This window comes from Elephas maximus, chromosome 9 (genome assembly GCF_024166365.1).
Source record: "Elephas maximus indicus isolate mEleMax1 chromosome 9, mEleMax1 primary haplotype, whole genome shotgun sequence".
Lineage (NCBI taxonomy): Eukaryota > Metazoa > Chordata > Mammalia > Proboscidea > Elephantidae > Elephas > Elephas maximus.
The window spans coordinates 62,494,764-62,512,524 of NC_064827.1; the positions used below are offsets into that span (position 1 = coordinate 62,494,764).

Sequence of the window (17,761 nt, forward strand, 5' to 3'; positions counted from 1 at the left end):
TCCCACCCCCACAAGAGTACCATACACATTATTTGCACTACCGGCAAGCTGTCCAATCCACTTGGTGGGCCCCAAGCATACTCCCATCCAGTGTTTTGGTGGGAGCTACAAGTCCGTGGCAAGAAACGCTGTTTAAAGTGATCCATTGCACCACCATCCCTATGAATTATTGTTTCTTATCCATCATCGTGCAGTACCAGGAAAATAAAAGAGAATTTAAGGTTTGGATTCAACCTATCATAAATACGGTCAGTGCTAAGATTCAGAGTGGCCATTGAAATTTAGCTTTCTAGCTAATTTCCTGACTTCTGTCCATAAATTCATTTTTGTATTGCTAGAGATGCCAGATTTTGCAAAGAATCTAGCCATCTGATTAAGCTTTACAGTGCGTCTGTCTGAGGAAAGAGGAATTTTCTTTGATGCTTCTTAGTAGCAAACTGAGAAATAATTAGACCTTCAAATACAGGGAAGTTTTGAAACATATTTGTATAAACTCTGCACCATACTTACCTAATAGGGAGAAAGGGAAGCAGAAGGAAAATCAAAGCTATAAAGCATTCAGTGTAGAATGTGCTGTTGCCCCCATCTGACGATATTTAGGGCAATAGAAATAAGTTGGCATATACCCAGCTGCAATTGCCTAACTGAACATAAATGTTCCCTAGAGACTAAATAGTGTAAAGCTTTTCTGGGAAACTCCTTAACTATTTTACATGAACTAAGTTCCAAAGAAACTGGTGCTTGACTTTTTTTGTAGTCAATTCCTAGACAGTTTCTCTTAGATTTCCTTAAAAATCCAAGAAGTATTCTATGCTAGAAGAAGGAGCTATTATAAATTGTCCGTATGAGTGCTGATAGCCACTTTGTGGTCCCATTTAGGAGAAAGGCGATTGAACAGTCTTGGCTAGAATACTTTGTAGGAAAGAAGCCAACAGAAAGCTAGTATTTTGATTAATGTCTTCTCCCTTCAAGTTCACTCATTGAATTTTCCGTATCCAAAGTCTTTTATCCCTTAATAGTCCACATAATGATAATAGTTACTATTTGTCACTTTGCTCAGTTCTTATATGTGTTATTTCATTTAATCCTTACAGCAGCCCTCCAAATTCTACAGGCTAGAAACCAAATCCAGAAAGGTTAGGTAACTTTCCCAAGTCATACAGTTAATGAGCAGAAGAATCTGAATTAGAACTCAGACCTGACACTCAAGCCCACGTTGCCTCCCCCACATACTGCCTCTGGTATGATTAGAAATTTTATTGGAACATAAAATATAATCAGAGCACCTTCCAAATTCTTTGACAGATGCTGTCCAGACGAATGGTTGAGTTCTGTCACTCCATTATCTAATGCAAAGGTGCCTTTCCAGTATGAGTCCCTCTTGAATTCTGTTTAAAAAAAAAACCTAGTTTACCTGAATTGGCAAAGATGTAAGTGAAAGTACAGTTTTTCTAATTTTTCCACCTAGTTATAAACTCAACCTGGTAAATAATGTAGAGGGATTTTATCATAGATTAAAAGCTGTAAATCCTAAGGATTTTTGTGATTCTTAGTTCCATCCCTGAGTTATATATTCACATTTTTATGTTAGAACTCTTTTCTTATAAATAATCTATAAATCTGATGAAATGGAAGAATAAGGATAAGAAGAAGAATGAAAGGTGGAGGTTTAAAACAAGAGCAGGAGTTTTAGCCTGGAATTAACATATCCACTTACATTGTCCTAAAACCAGGAAATCAGTGAATGAGCAAATACACAGGTATTGCTATCACTCATCATTACTAACTCTTCTACAAATTCCATTACTTGTTGTTGTTGTTAGGTGCTGTCGAGTCAATTCCGACTCATAGCAACCCTGTGTACAACACAACGAAACACTGCCGGGTCCTGTGCCATCCTAACAACCCTTATGCTTGAGCCCATTTTTGCAGCCACTGTGTCAGTCCATCTCCGTGAGGGTCTTCCTCTTTTTTGCTGGCCTTCCATTTTACCAAGCACGATGTCCTTCAGGGACTGATCCCTCCTGATAACATGTCCAAAGTATGTGAGATGTAGTCTCACCATCCTTGCTTCTAAGGAGCATTCTGGTTGTGCTTCTTTCAAGACAGATTTGTTTGTTCTTTTGGCAGTCTGTGATTTATTCAGTATTCTTTGCCAACACCACAATTCAAAGTTGTCAATTCTTCTAATTCTTCTTCGGTCTTCCTTATTCATTGTCCAGCTTTCACATGCATATGATGTGACTGAAAATACCATGGCTTGGGTCAGGTGCACCTTAGTCTTCAGGGTGACATCTTTGCTCTTCAACACTTTGAAGAGGTCCTTTGCAGCAGATTTGCCCAGTGCAATGCGTCTTTTGATTTCTTGACTGCTGCTTCCATGGCTATTGATTGTGGATCCAAGTAAAATGAAATCCTTGACAACTTCAATCTTTTCTCCCTTTATCATGATGTTGCTTATTGGTCCAGTTGTGAGGATTTTTGTTTTCTTTATGTTGAGGTGTAATCCATACTGGAGGCTGTGGTCGTTGATCTTCATCAGCAAGTGCTTCAGTCCTCTTCAATTGCAGCAAGCAAGGTTGTGTCATCTGCATGACACAGGTTGCTAATGAATCTTCCTCCAATCCTGATGCCACATTCTTCTTCATATAGTCCAGCTTCCCGGCTGATTTGCTCAGCATACAGACTGAATAGGTATGGTGAAAGGATGCAACCCTGACACACACCTTTCCTAACTTTAAACCATGAAGTATCTCCTTGTTCTACACAAACGACTGCCTCTGTATCTATGTACAGGTTTCTCATGAGCACAATTAAGAGTTCTGGAATTCCCATTCTTCGCAATGTTATCCATAATTTGTTATGATCGACACAGTCGAATGCATTTGCATAGTCAGTAAAACACAGGTAAACATCTTTCTAGAATTCTCTGCTTTCAGCCAGGATCCATCCTACATAGCAGTAATATTGGTTCCATGTTCTCTCCTGAATCCAGCTTGAATTTCTGACAGTTCTCTGTCAATGTACTGCTGCAGCCATTTTTGAATGATCTTCAGCAAAATTTTACTTGCGTGGGATATTAATAATATTGTTTGATAATTTCTGCATCAAGTTGCAATACTGAAGGATTCTACAAGGAAAATATTAAATGACTCAGGAAACATCGAAAGAAGGTAGAAGGAATACACAGAGTCACTATACCAAAAATAATTGGTCAACATTCAAACATTTCGGGATGTAGCATATGATCGGGAACTGATGGTACTGAAGGAAAAAGTCCAAGCTGCATTGAACGGAATGGCAAAAAACAAGGCTTCAGGAATTGACAGAATACCAACTGAGATGTTTCAACAAACAGGTGCACCGCTGGAAGTTCTCACTAATCTGTACCAAGAAATTTGGAAGACAGCTACCTGGCCAACTGACTGGAAGAGATCCATGTTTATGCCAGTTCCCAAGAAAGGTGATCCAGTGATCACCCTAACAGGGAACACAACATAGAGCCCCTGATAGAACAGGAGAAAAGTGGGATGCAGAATTCATTCTAGTAAAAAGACCAGATTTGACGGTCTGACTTAGACTGGAGGGACGCCCAAACTCTCTGTGAGCCAAAAACTAAAACCATTCCTGAAGCCAAGTCTTCAGACAAAGATTACACTAGACCATAAGACATAAAATGATACTCTTGAAGAGTGTGTGTCTTAGCTAATTAGATACATGAGACTAAATGGGCAGCTCATGTCTGGAGGCAAGATAAGAAGGCAGAAAGGGATGGGAGCTGGTTGAATGAACACGGGAAATCCAGGGTGGAAAGGAGGAGTGTGCTGTCACATTATAAGGAGAGCAACTAGGGTCACATAACAATGTATGTATAAATTTTTATATGAGAAACTAACTTGAACTGTACACTTCTGCTTAAAGCACAATTTTAAAAAACGATTAATTATAAATGCTTATAAACCAAGAAAGTCGAGTCTATAAAAGTACAGTCCATTGTGGTTACGAGGTGGGGAGGGAGGGAGAGGGTTTTTTACTGATTAATTAGCAGATAAGAACCGCTTTAGGTGAAGGGAAGGACAACACTCAATACATGGAAGGTCAGCTCAACTGGACTGGACTGGACCAAAAGCAAAGAAGTTTCCGGGATAAACTGAATACTTCAAAGGTCAGCGGAGCAAGGGCGGGGGTTTGGGAACCATGCTTTAAGGGGACTTCTAAGTCAATTGGCAAAATAATTCTATTATGAAAACATTCTGCATCCCACTTTGAAATGTGGCGTCTGGGGTCTTAAATGCTAACAAGCGGCCAACTAAGATGCATCAATTGGTCTCAACCCACCTGGAGCAAAGGAGAATGAAGAACACCAAGGTCACACGACAACTAAGAGCCCAAGAGACAGAAAGGGCCACATGAACCAGAGACCTACATTATCCTGAGACCAGAAGAACTAGTTGGTGCCCGGCCACAATCGATGACTGCCCTGACAGGGAGCACAACAGAGGACCCCTGAGGGAGCAGGAGATCAGTGGGATATAGACCCCAAATTCTCATAAAAAGACCATACTTCATGGTCTGGCTGTGATTAGAGGAATCCTGGCAGTCATGGTCCCCAAACCTTCTGTTGGCACAGGACGGGAACCATCCCCGAAGACAATTCATCAGACATGAAAGGGACTGGACAGTGGGTGGGAGAGAGATGCTGATGAAGAGTGAGCTAATTATATCAGGTGGACACTTGAGACTGTGTTGGCAGCTCCTGTCTGGAGGGGGGATGGGAGGATAGAGTTGGAGGCTGGCAAAGTTTTCACGAAAGGAGAGACTGGAAGGGCTGACTCATTAGGGCGAGAGCAAGTGGGAGTAAGGAGTAAGATGTATATTAACTTATATGTGACAGACTGACTTGATTTGTAAACGTTCACTTGAAGCTCAATAAAAGTTAATAAAAAAAAAAAAAAGGCCAGTGTGACATCAAAGAGTAGTATGTCTTTTCTCCAGGATAAAAGAGAGTAAGCCAGATGACATATTTTCTCTTCAAGGTTAGAGATTTATGTCTCAATGCTAGTTTACAAAGATTAGCTATGTTATGTCTTCTTTATCACAACCTGTCAGGTCAAAGTCAACTTAAAGGTTGTTTATGTTCTTTACATACTTCACATGCTTCTACATCTAAGTTCAGAAAGTTTCTAAGCAACTTTATGACTTACAGGTTTCTAATGACTTGTAATGTTAGAGACCCTCACAAAGGTAGATTATTTGTACTTTTAAGTTCACATTATGAGTGCTTATACATACGTATTTTCACATTATGAGTGCTTATACATACGTATTTTGAAAGAATAATAGTGTCTTATACCTTACGGGATTTGAGATCATTATAGAAACATACAGAACAATCACTACAAAGAAATAATACAGGAATAGTAATAATAATGTTTTGATACACATCAAAAAGTAGCACCCAATAATTATTATGAACCATTGTATGTACCTTAAATTTTTAATGTCATAGGCTTTGTGGGGTTAGTTCATAACTATGAGTTGTATGTAAATTGGACATTCATAACCTGGAGACTGCCTGCATCCCATTATATGGATGTACCACAGACTGTTTATCCACTTCCTGGTTGAAGGATATCTGTGTTGTTCCCTGTTTGGGGCTATTACAAATAAAGGTATTATGAACATTCCAAAAAAAAAAAAGTACAGTCCAGCTACTTTGTAGACCTTGAATTCAGTACTTAGAGACAGTAGAGGTTGAGCTAAATTAGAGAAAACAATTCTTGGAGAGCAAGTAGATAAAGTTGCAGTGGGGTTTAGAGGAAGTTGAATAAACCAAAAACTATTGAAGGAAGCAGACTAATTGTGACTTTGCCTCCTGTAAGTAAAATTTCCATTCTAGAAAGGATGGGTCAAGTGTGTTTGATTGCTTTTAAAATATATATGGCACATCACTGAAAAGCTAAGTAGGAACAGAAAAAATTTTAACGTGTCATGGATTGAATTGTGTCCTCCAAAAATATGTGTCAACTTGGCTAGGCCATGTTTCTCAGTATTGTGTGGTTTCCTCCATTTTATGATCTGATGTAATGATCTGATTGTAAATCCTGATCTCTGCCTCTGTAATTAATGAGGCAAGATTAGGTTATGTTAAGGAGAATTAGAGTGGGACGCAGCACCCTTACTCAGATTACAGCCCTGATCCAATGTAAGGGGAGTTTCCCTGGAGTGTGGCCTGAATCACCTTTTATCTTCTAAGAGATAAAGGGAGAGAGAATGAAGCAGAGAGAGAGGGACCTACTACCACCAAGAAAGAAGAACTGGGAGTGGATCCTGTCCTTTGGACCCCCAGGGTCCCTGCACTGAGAACCTCCTAGACCAGGGGAAGCTTGATGCCAGGAACATGAAGATCTCCAAGGAACACTGGGCCCATACATATTGGAAGGAGATGAGGACTTTCCCCCAGAGCCGAGAGAGAAAGACTTCCCCTAGAGCTGGCACCCTGAGTTTGGCTTCTAGCATCCTAAAGCGTAAGAATAAATTTCTCTTTGTTAAAGCCATCCACTTTTGATATTCCTATTACAGTAGCACTAGATAACTAAGACAATGGCTTTCAATTATGATGCTTTAATAATTAATTTCTAAGTTTTTCCTTTCCTGATATCATTTGAGTTTGATATATTTCCGTGGAATTTTTCCTAGAATAAGACTGTTAATGAGCATGCCGGGATTGGTTTGAATTTATGCCTACAGTGTATGTTTGCATGTTAATTTCTACCAGATTCCTTACCTTCCTATTCATATACCATTTGATAAGTCTTTCATAGGGTTTCACTGTCTACTTGCAATGAAAGAAAGAAAATTTTATTTCTGCCCTTTTTCCTAATATATTTCAATATGAAATATTTCTGCAAAGGTGATACTCTGAAACAAGTGCATACTTTGAAAGGTATTTTTGAGATGTGAACATAAATTTCTGGGTTACAGATATGTCTGACAGAGCCCTAGTGGTGCAGTGGTTAAGAGCTCAGCTTAGCTAACCAAAAGGTCAGCGGTTTGAACCCACCAGCTGCTCCTTGGAAACCCTATGGGGCAGTTCTCCTGTCCTGTAGGTTTGCCATGGGTTAGAATCGACTCAACGGGATTGAGTTTGGTTTGGTTTGGATATGCCTGAAGAGATTTAATAATGTATCTTCATTGAGCAGGTTGCTCTAAAGGTAAGGTTGTGCTTGAATAATTAGGACCCCATGAGTCTCCAGAAGAACCCCTGGTGGTGCAATGGTTACGTGCTTGGCTGCTAACAGAAAGGTCAGCAGTTCAAACTCACCAGCCGCTCCACTGGAAAAAGATGTGGCAGTCTGCTTCCATAAAGATTTACAGCCTTGGAAACCCTGTAGGGCAGTTCTACTCTGTCCTACAGGGTCACTATGAGTTGGAATCAACTAATGACAACAGGTTTGGTTTTGGGTTTGGGTCTCTGAAAACTGTGAATGGGAAGAATACATAGAAGTTCATCAAGGAAATCAAGGATACAAATCTTAAATAGTTTGTGATGCTGTGTTCTTGCTTTTTTTTTTTTTCAACAGTCTGTTACATGTCATCTTATGCCTGAAGTAAAATTAGAACTGTTCAGTTTTCCCTTTTATCTTCTAGCCTTGAAGCTCCTTAATGAAAGACATTGTGTCCAATTCATCTCTTTATCTTGCTCAGTACCTTGCACCACAAGGCACTCAGCAAATATTCACTGAATCAGCGGCCATGATTCATGTTGATAATATGGAATGAAATTATCATTTATGATTTTCTTATGCTATAATCGTTTTCCAGCCTCTTATTGGAAGATAACAAAATTTGTGACTTCTGCTTATAGTCTCTTTATGAGGATGTAGTAATTTGTGTGGATGGTCCTCCTGCCAGCAAGTCTTTTCTTTCCATTCTTATTTCACTTCACTTGCCTTGTTCAAAATCATAATTTGTGATCCCTCCATCCTGCCATGATTTTTTTTTTATCTGAAAACTGCTGCCCACTTACTCTTTGTCCCATCATTTACACTTAGTGTGTGCTCTTGTTTTGTTGATAATTTTTTAGTGTATTCTGTTTTTTTACTATTTATTATAAAACCTTTGTGGACAAAGATCCTGTTATTTATGGCTTTGTTCCTCCAATCTAGTCCCTTTATGACACCTGTATTAATAATACCAGATTGTGAAGCTCATTATAAAGTAATATAGTAAAAAGTAATATAGTGTCTGGTTTGAACGTTATTTAAATTCAAAGTCAAGCTTTGACTATCTCTGACTGATGCTTTGCCTTGTCCTTTGGTGGAAAGTAAGAACTTGTTTCTTAAGCCTGCTGTCATAGAATCCTGGGGTGGCTTGAGGAAAGAAGAACAGACAGTTATAAACCTGACTATTTGTGCTTCTGAGTTAGACAGACATAGCTCCCTGAACCTATATAAATTTCCTATCTAAAATAAAAACAAAAATCCTCACAACTGGACCAATAAACAACGTCATGATAAATGGAGAAACAATTAAAGTTGTCAAGGATTTCATTTTACTTGGATCCACAGTCAATACCCATGGAAGCAGCAGTCAGGAAATCAAAAGACGCATTGCACTGGGCAAGTCTGCTGCAAAAAGCCTCTTTAAAGTGTTGAAAAGGAAAGATGTCACCTTGAAGACTAATGTGCTCCTGACCCAAGCCATGGTGTTTTCAGTTGCCTCGTATGCATGCGAAAGCTGGACAATGAATAAGGAAGAGTGAAGAAGAATTGATGCATTTGGATTGTGGTGTTGGAGAAGAATATTGAATACACCATGGACTGCTAAAAGAACGAACAAATCTGTCTTGGAAGAAGTATAACCAGAATGCTCCTTAGAAGCAGGGATGGCGAGACTATGTCTCACATACTTTGGACATGTTATCAGGAGGGATCAGTCCCTGGTGAAGGACATCATGCTTGATAGAGGGTCAGCAAAAAAGAGGAAAACCCTCAAGGAGATGGATTGACACAGTGGCTGCAACAATGGGTTCAAGCTTAACAGCGATTGTGAGGGTGGCACAGGACCAGGCCGTGTTTCGTGTTCTGTTGTGCATAGGGTCGCTATGAGTTGGAACCAACTCAATGGCACCTAACAACAACATCATCTAAAATATACCTCCTCTCTATCTCTTAATAATGGCGTCATGGTATCCTGATCATTTCCTTCACAGTGCTAATCACGCCATGAAATTCTTCTGTTTACTTGTTTATTGTTTCTATCCCCACCTGGGTACCTCATTTGTCTTATTCACTGTTGAATTACTAGCACTTACCAGTAGAGTTTAGCACATACTCGTTCTTCCACAAATTGGGGTGAAGGGACCCATAAAGAGAATCCATCAACATCTAGCCCTGCCCTCTCAGAGCTATAGGAGTTCTTACTCCTTGGTTTATGTCTCAGATTTACTTTTGCAATAAAGCAGTGATGTGGTAGTAAAGATGCGAGACTGAGAGTGTTCCCTTGTCTAGACATAATTTAATATGGAATATCCAATTTATACTTTGTTTTCCGTGTTTTCAACTCTAATGCCCAGCTAGGATTGAAATTGTATCTAAATTCTCAGCACAGTACTTGCCTAGGGCAGCAATAGACCTTTCTGCAAATTTAAATTAGCTGAAGCCTGGTTGTCTAATACGTGAAAATGTATCCTGAATATCCTGATTAAACATAAGCCATCCAATTAGGTAAATTATCTGAAGTACTTGCTTTTTATCTACTGACATTTATGATTAAAACAGCCTTCCAAACCAAACCCAGTGCTGTTGAGTTGATTCCGACTCATAGCGACCCTATAGGACAGAGTAGAACTGCCCCATAGAGTTTCGAAGGAGCACCTGGTGGATTCAAACTGCCAACCCGTTGGTTAGCAGCCATAGATAGCACTTAACCACTACGCCACCAGGGTTTCCAGAACAGCCTTAGAGCAGTGAAATTTAATTAATAACATCCATTTGTACATTATCACAAATTGCTTCCTGCAGCCCAAAAGAGCTATTCTTCTTCCCCTTATCTCATATTTAAATCTGAACGTATATTGAATATGTATGTTGAAGGAACAATTCTACAGAATAGGGAAAGGTCAGGTGCACATCCCTTTTGCCACAGTCTCCAAAGGTAATCCCTATTAGCACAAATTACTTCTATTTCCATCTGTGGATTAGAAAAATAATTCTGAGTAAAGATGCGCAGACAGCATTCATTCATTGGACAAAATTCCATGTGGGCTTGCAGAGTATTTATCAAGAAACAAGATATGGTATCTTTAAGTTATTATATATAATTTCTTTTTCTTAAAAGATCATCTGCTGACTCAACATTTCCTGGAAAAATGAGTCATCTGCATCATACAGGGATGAGTGGTATGGGCCACAGCAATACCACATCACACCCGACCACTTCAGTCTCACACTCCCATGGCGGAGAAGATGGTAACATGATGATGATGATGGTAAGTGCCACAGGAGAGGCAGCTTGGGCCCTTTCCTATCCACTTGAGTAATAGAAATGGTAGAATTTTAGTAATGGAAGATCATTATCTTTAATGTCAGTTTACCGATGAGGAAAAACTAAGGCGGACCCAGATAAGTTAAGTGATTTGCCCAAGATCATGTGGCAAATTAGTTACAGAGCTAAACCAGAACAAAGATTTCTAGACTTCTTTCCTCTGTAGTACCGTCTTCCAAATTTAACCTTTTCTGAATTAAGGTCTGGTCTTTATGCTTTGTGTGGAAAAGGGGAAAAGACAAAAGTTGATGGTGTAGGCAAAGGAGAATACTTTTTTGCTCAGTTCCTGTGGTAGTGATACCAAAGCAAAGGAAAAAGCCTAACTTCAGAGAACGTCTCTTCTTAACTTACTATCCAGATCTCGAACGGACTGAGCTTTTTGCCTGAAAATTCTCATTTAGGACCTTCAGTCATCTCTAATGGCTTGTTTTGCTTTTTGACAGCCTATGACCTTCTACTTTGGCTTTAAGAATGTGGAAGTATTATTTTCTGGTTTGGTGATCAATACAGCTGGAGGTAAGTGCCATCAGGTGATGTTTGAAGGTGATGGTCACATGAGAGAGAGATTCTGAGAAATTATTAGTAGGCAAAGAATTTGGAAAACGAGCACCCCTTTCTGCCCAAAATATAGAATCAGGATGATTATGATATGTAACTATCTCGGTTCCTATTTCCTACCTAGAAGTTGAGAGTACATAATATTTATTTTGGTTCTCTGGTATGCCTTCCTTAAATAACATGTGCCTATTTTTTTTTTTTTTTTTTTTTTATGTAGCTTCTGAAAAATAATTTAGATACCAGATAGACATGTTTTCCAATCCATGTCCTTTTGTCCTTTTCCAGAGCGTTTACTCATTTGATAAATTATTGGTCCTAGACATAAGACTACAGTCAGGTTCAAATGACATAAGAAATACCGTTTTGTAGATACCATACCACAAAATAGCCTCAGGTCAAGAACTACTGATCTAGAACAACCCTTTCATTTACAGATAAATTAAGACTCAAATAGTGAAATGACTTGCCCCAAATCACATAGAGTTAATGTGTCAGAGCTAGGATAAGGACCCATACCTTACAGACCTACCTAGTTCAGTGTTCTTTCTGGTGCACCCAACTATGGTCTACATTCTTTTTGATTCTTGGCATGGCCCATCTTAGGGTCATTCCTAGTCTTGGGGTAGCTGATCACCCATATCTTTGTGCCTCTAACATTAACTTGTTGTGTCTTAAATGTAACTTCCAGAAGCTCAGTAGTCACTTGGACTGCTTTAGGTACCAGGAGTATCTTTGGCTCCACAAAATCAGTTTGTTTTGAGAAGAAGGGGAGTATTTAGTTCAGTTAATGTATAGATTAGCAGTTCGAATATATTCATATCATTACCAGCACTCGCATTGTGAAAGCCGTAGACATGAAATGCCTGCCTAGTCAGGAAATGTAGCCAGCACTTACAAATAAGTTGTTCTAGTCCCTTTTTCCATAGCCTACATTGGGTTTCTCCCAATATATATAACAGGCTGATTTAATGTCATCAAACAGCCAGACCAAAAGATTATTTTTGTTCAAATAATTTTTTGGTTATCTTAGTCAAAAATGAGCATGTTCGTCAACAGAGGCAGTGGTTTTCATTAACACTGTTTTAACTGTTTTCCTTGTCTGGGCAAGTGAAGAGGAACAGTGTAATGTATTAAGAAACTAAGAGTAGCACATTTTCTATGTTGTCCTCCTAGCTTGGACAGCACACTGGCTATGATTTTGCACATTTGACAATACCCCTGTCTTCTCCTTCTCTGCTTAGAAATGGCTGGAGCTTTTGTGGCAGTGTTTTTACTAGCAATGTTCTATGAAGGACTCAAGATAGCCCGAGAGAGCTTGTTGCGCAAGTCACAAGTCAGCATCCGCTATAATTCCATGCCTGTCCCAGGGCCAAATGGAACTATCCTTATGGAGACACACAAAACCGTTGGGTAAGATTGAACACGTCCAGATGGCAGTTCTGGAGAGCTGAATTAGTGAAGCAGCAAAGCAGCTGTTTTATTGGCAGCGACCTTCATCCTGTGTTAGCAATTCTATATGACCTTAATCAAAACTGTCTTTGGAGGTTTAGGGTTGTGGGTCATCAACAGGCCAAAGGAGAAATAATAGGAATGCTTCTGCAAACATGAATGTTAGTTCTGAATTGTGTTGGTCACTTGGAAGAAGGTAAGCAAGGAATCTGTATTTAAATATTTGCCAAAATAATAACGAACAGGTAAAGAAATTCAGGTCAGGGTATAGATAAATGGCAGAATCCAACTGATTCCTTTCTATAAAAAGTTGTACCTGCCCAGCTCTAGGCTCGTTTTGTTTACAATGTAAGACTGTACTAATGTCTGTGCTCTCAGAAAGTATTCGAATAACTACTTGTTTTTTTCCACAGATTGGCAAATGCTTTTTGAGATTCAATCCTAATAGAAATGTAGGCTTTAAAACTAGATAGGACCTCAAGGAATTTGTAGACAAACACCCTGCTTTCAAGCAAACGCAATACAGTGAAACCTGTGAGAGCCGGAACTCGACAGTACTGCCTTGTTTTTCTGGGTTTCCAAGTTTTCTACCTCTGGCAGGGTGCAGTCTTACCACTTTTAGTGGAAAATATTTGCGTTTTTCTTCTCTGACACGTTTCTGCCTTATAGAAGTTCTGGCTTTCACAGGTTTTACTGTATTATTTATTCCCATTGTACTGATGAGCTTATAGGCCAAATAGGTTGTGACTTGCCTCAGGTGACAAAACTAAGTGACAGAGGGGGTGAGAGGCCAGGTCTCCTGATCTCTAAAGAAGTACTTTCTACTACACCACTGAGCACTCAACTCTATTTCCATTTTTGTAGGCTGTGAACTTCACAAAAATGGAAGGCCTGAAAATGTTTGGCCAGATAAGTGTGGGAGGGTTTAGTTTAGGGCTTCTCTTTCAGGATCCAAGGTGAAGGTTAAGTTAGGGGATTACCCTTCCCCTCCCCCTCCCCAGAAGAGTTCCTCTGACTGGCATAAAACCATATCTGGGAGTTTTTGTAAGCCTGACAGCTCTATCACGTTTTGTTTCCAGGGACCAACAAGGAACATACATATACATAAGTACCTGTGAGTTGCCAGGGTGGCTGTGAGGGAGTCCTTTCAGGCTGGGCTCGTGACTACATGACTACAACTGTTTCCCCTTTATCCTGATCCGTACAGCTGCCTGAACACTCCCAGGATCCCTGATTGTTTGTCCCTGTTTCCTCTCCAGGCAGCAGATGCTGAGCTTTCCTCACCTCCTGCAAACAGTGCTGCATATCATCCAGGTGGTCATCAGCTACTTCCTTATGCTCATCTTCATGACCTACAACGGGTACCTCTGCATTGCTGTGGCAGCAGGGGCCGGCACTGGATACTTTCTCTTCAGCTGGAAGAAGGCAGTAGTGGTGGACATCACTGAGCACTGCCATTAGCACTGGACTCCATTGTGTGGCCTTATCGATTGCAACGGGAAGCAGTTTGAGACTGGAAGACATGATCCCTACTCCAGTCATCCTTTTTTGCTTCTTGTTTCCTTACAAACACACACACACGCACACTTGCTCAACAGAGGTTTAGCTTATAGTCTCTGAGTTAAAGTGGTAATCTCCCCAGACTTTTTTCTAATAAGCTGAGATTCCCATTTCTCTTGAGGAGAGGCCACCCATGAGATGTCCTTTCCTCACAGTCATCTTAGATCCATGTTATATATTCATGATTAATCCAGGTAGCTATATCTTCAATGACATGATCTCCTGATTTCTTTTTAATCTTTTGGGTTTTTTTAACAGGCAATATGGGAATTTGGTGGTTTTGTTCTGGATGAGTGGTAGAAAGGGATTATTGACTTCAGACAGGACTGATAGCATCTGAGGAAAATTTTTGCCCAACTAAACCCAGAGCCCAAACCTAACACTAGAAAATAAATTCCAGTTTTTTGACTGAATACTGGGAAATATACTGTACCTTTCCCTAGGTGTGATGTTTCCACCAAAATCTCTGGAGTGTGCATAGGGGTGGAGCTTGCAGAAGTGTGCATTCCTGGGCAGCTGACTTAGCAGCTTGTGTCCCTGCTTAACATTTGATTTGGATTATGATGAACTTGCCAATCCAAAAAAAGACAATCAATTTGAGAAAATAGAAATAGATGTTTTAAATAAAACTATCAGTATTTGACTTAGTACTACCTTGGTTTGTCACAACTGATTGAAGCAAAAGGGTTTGAATGATTTTCCCACTGATTGTTTTCAAGTCTCTGCCTCTAAAGCAGTGGTTTTCAAACTTTAGCATGCATAGGAATCACCTAGAGGGTTTGTTCAAACTATGGTTCCTGGCCTTAACCCTAGGGCCCAAAATTGGCATTTTTAATAAGTTCCAGGTAATACTCTTGTTATCAGGGGACCACGTTTTGAGAATCTGTGCTTTAAACTAAGCGAGTATCACCTGGTAGAGTGAGCTACCTGGTATTGGAATTTGAATTGCTGATTAATAGGCGGTATCTCTGGGCTTAACTCAAGTACTAAATTCTGCTGGTCAATTACTTAATCATTCCACAAACATTTTTCAGGTCCATCCAACTGTGTGTGTGCTGGAGCGCACTAGTGTGCAAAGGGCTGTAGTCAGAGAAACCACTGGTCTTTATTTTTAAAGATCTGTGGTTTCTTGAAAGTAGCTTTCAAGCCATTCATGGGGTCAGAAGGGCAAACCCACTCAGCCTTTCCTTTGGAGAGGCTTAGGGTGTATGTATAGTCAGCTGATGGCCAGGTTTTCCTCAGCCCCCGACATCCGTGCTCACACCAAGCAGATCCTCATCTTCCACATGACCATCTTTGTTACTTTGGGGGGCTTCATTAGATTACAAATGGCCAAAACCTCTCCTCCTTAATGAAGAATCACATTGAGTTTTTATCTTTGGCTGTTAGTCAACACTGCAGTCTTGTTCCCAGTCCAAACTACCTCTGTAAATTTACTTTTCCAGTGCTGTCTATTAAATCCCGCCCTCCAGTCATGCCTCGGGCCAGAGGAGACAAAACACAGCTAACCTGTTGGCGTCTGTCATGGTTTTGAAGTTTGTACTTTCTCTGTGGGTGCCAGTTAATTATTGGATAGTGAGGAATATGTACTTCTCTGGCTTTGAACCAAGAAAAGGGTTATGAGCTGACTGAATGAAGGTTAAAATCTGGGAGCCAACATTTAGAGCTTTGCATTTCTCTCATTCCATCCCCTTGAAGTGCTGAGCAGAGTGAATGACAGAGTCCAACATTAAGGTGTAAATAGCCTGTTATTGTCTCAGAGGCCAAGGAATAATAAAACGCTGACAAGTGAAATGAGAATCAGTGTTTAGTAATGACCCTGGTGATCTCTAGACACCTTGGCAGGCGCTCCTATGAAATACCCTTCCAGAAACAGGACCCTTCTCAGGAAGGTAAGAAAAATCAAGGCCAGTTAAGACAGAGTGCTATAAATTTTAAACTCCCAGACAGAAACATCAGTTCATATGTAGGTCTTTGGGTATTCAGGATAGAGAGAATCTCATGAAAAACCTGAATTTCAGAGATTTTTAGACTAGGTTGCCAAAGCCAGAAACCAGTGAAGGAGAAAATATTTAAAGCTTAATTCCATCCTTCCTGAGTTCTCAGATTGTGATAATACAATTATCTCATCAACTTTCATTTCTGAATCCTATTCATTTGCAATTTAATGCCTGACTTCTTTTGAACCCAAATTTTTATCTTTCCCCGCTCCCTGTTCACATCTATTAGACTATATCCCTGTTTCTTTGGCTCCTTATTCTGCTCTCATTTTCCCTATCTTTCAGTAATTTCCTTTCCATATCTCATGTCTAATTTATTGAATCTGCATAGCCCTCCTGATGCAGTGGCCGTTGCTCCTGATACAGTGGGTATAGATACCAACCAAAAGTCCTAAAACCTGCTAGAGACTTTAAGCATGCTTCAAGGAGCAGCTGCCCCACTGAAATTTCTATAGTGGTCGGTAAAGGGCTACTTGGTACGATCCCCACAGTTGCAGAATTTTTGGTGCTGTCTCCAGTCTACGATGAACACTCAGCTCCCTTTTACCCATAGATGGACTCCTCACTGTGTCCACCAGGGGGCTAGAGATTGCAGTTTCTTTACTACTATGGTAGGGTTGCCTGGAATCCCTTTTCAGCTTGTGGGGCACTGGTCTTGGGTTCTAGCCTAAAGGGGCTCCTTATAAGGAGCTGGAAGGGCAAGGGGTATACTTTCACGTCATTTGTTTTTGATCCTGCTGTCTCTAGCTGCTTCTTTCAGAAGATAACGTCTAAAGGTACAAAGTATGCATTTCATGTAATGCCTTAATCACTGGGTCTACAATTAATGTTGACTGTTTTAGATTGTAAGCTCCTAGAGAGCAGTATTGCTGTAGTAGATACGTTTTAACAGTCTCGTGTGCAAAAGAACAAAATAAATACTTTGATTTTGTGATTTTATGCATGTCTTTCTACCCAGAGTGTGACAGCAGAATTGGCTAGTCTCTTCATAGACCTCATAAAGTCTGATGGCTTGCTTCAGTACCACTCCTAGTCTCTTCTATAGTATAGTGTGAGCACGGATTTCGGAGTCAAGCATACCCAGGTTTGAATCCTGGCTTCAGCACTTACTAACAATGTGACCTTGGGCAAGTTATTTAATAATCCCTGAGCTTTAGTTTCCACATTTATAAAAAGGAATAATAGCACCTATTTGAATTAGAAGCAAAGCACCCAGTACAAATAAGCATCCAAGTCATAATTATATTTTTATTATCTACTGATTACTGTTATTCCACTTTCAGGAAAATGAAAGGTACAGTTTTCTGGATAAGGTTGGTCTCTCTTCACAAGCACCTGACCATCTTCCTAAAAATAAGCAGTAGGAATACAGAATTGATGCATATGATTTCTGTAGTGCCAAAAAAGACGGCTCCATTCTTATCTGTTGGTCTAGTAATTGCCTCATTTTAACAATTAAAATAGCAAGAAAATTTCCTGAGAACTGAAAAGGCAACCTCACTCACCCTAATATCCCCACTTTCTTAGACCTAGCTATGGAAAAGTAGGGAAGTAATGAAGCAGGAAGATTATAAGCAGGGGTTCAGAAATCACATTGCCTGGGTCAAATCTCAGCTCCACCACTTAATAGCTGAGCATCAGTTTCA

At 40.0% G+C, this 17,761-nt stretch overlaps 1 protein-coding gene across 1 annotated transcript in view; it reads left to right on the forward strand.

Annotated features, from left to right (window-relative positions):
* Positions 1 to 17,054, forward strand: part of SLC31A1 (solute carrier family 31 member 1) — a 47,100-nt gene extending 30,046 nt beyond the window's left edge. Inside the window, exons 2-5 of the mRNA XM_049895115.1 lie at positions 10,342 to 10,492; positions 10,992 to 11,064; positions 12,348 to 12,516; positions 13,815 to 17,054. Of these exons, the coding sequence (XP_049751072.1) occupies positions 10,373 to 10,492; positions 10,992 to 11,064; positions 12,348 to 12,516; positions 13,815 to 14,016 (564 nt within the window). The 5' untranslated portion in view covers positions 10,342 to 10,372 and the 3' untranslated portion in view covers positions 14,017 to 17,054. The remainder of the gene's footprint in view (positions 1 to 10,341; positions 10,493 to 10,991; positions 11,065 to 12,347; positions 12,517 to 13,814) is intronic.
* The last annotated feature ends 707 nt before the right edge of the window (positions 17,055 to 17,761 follow it).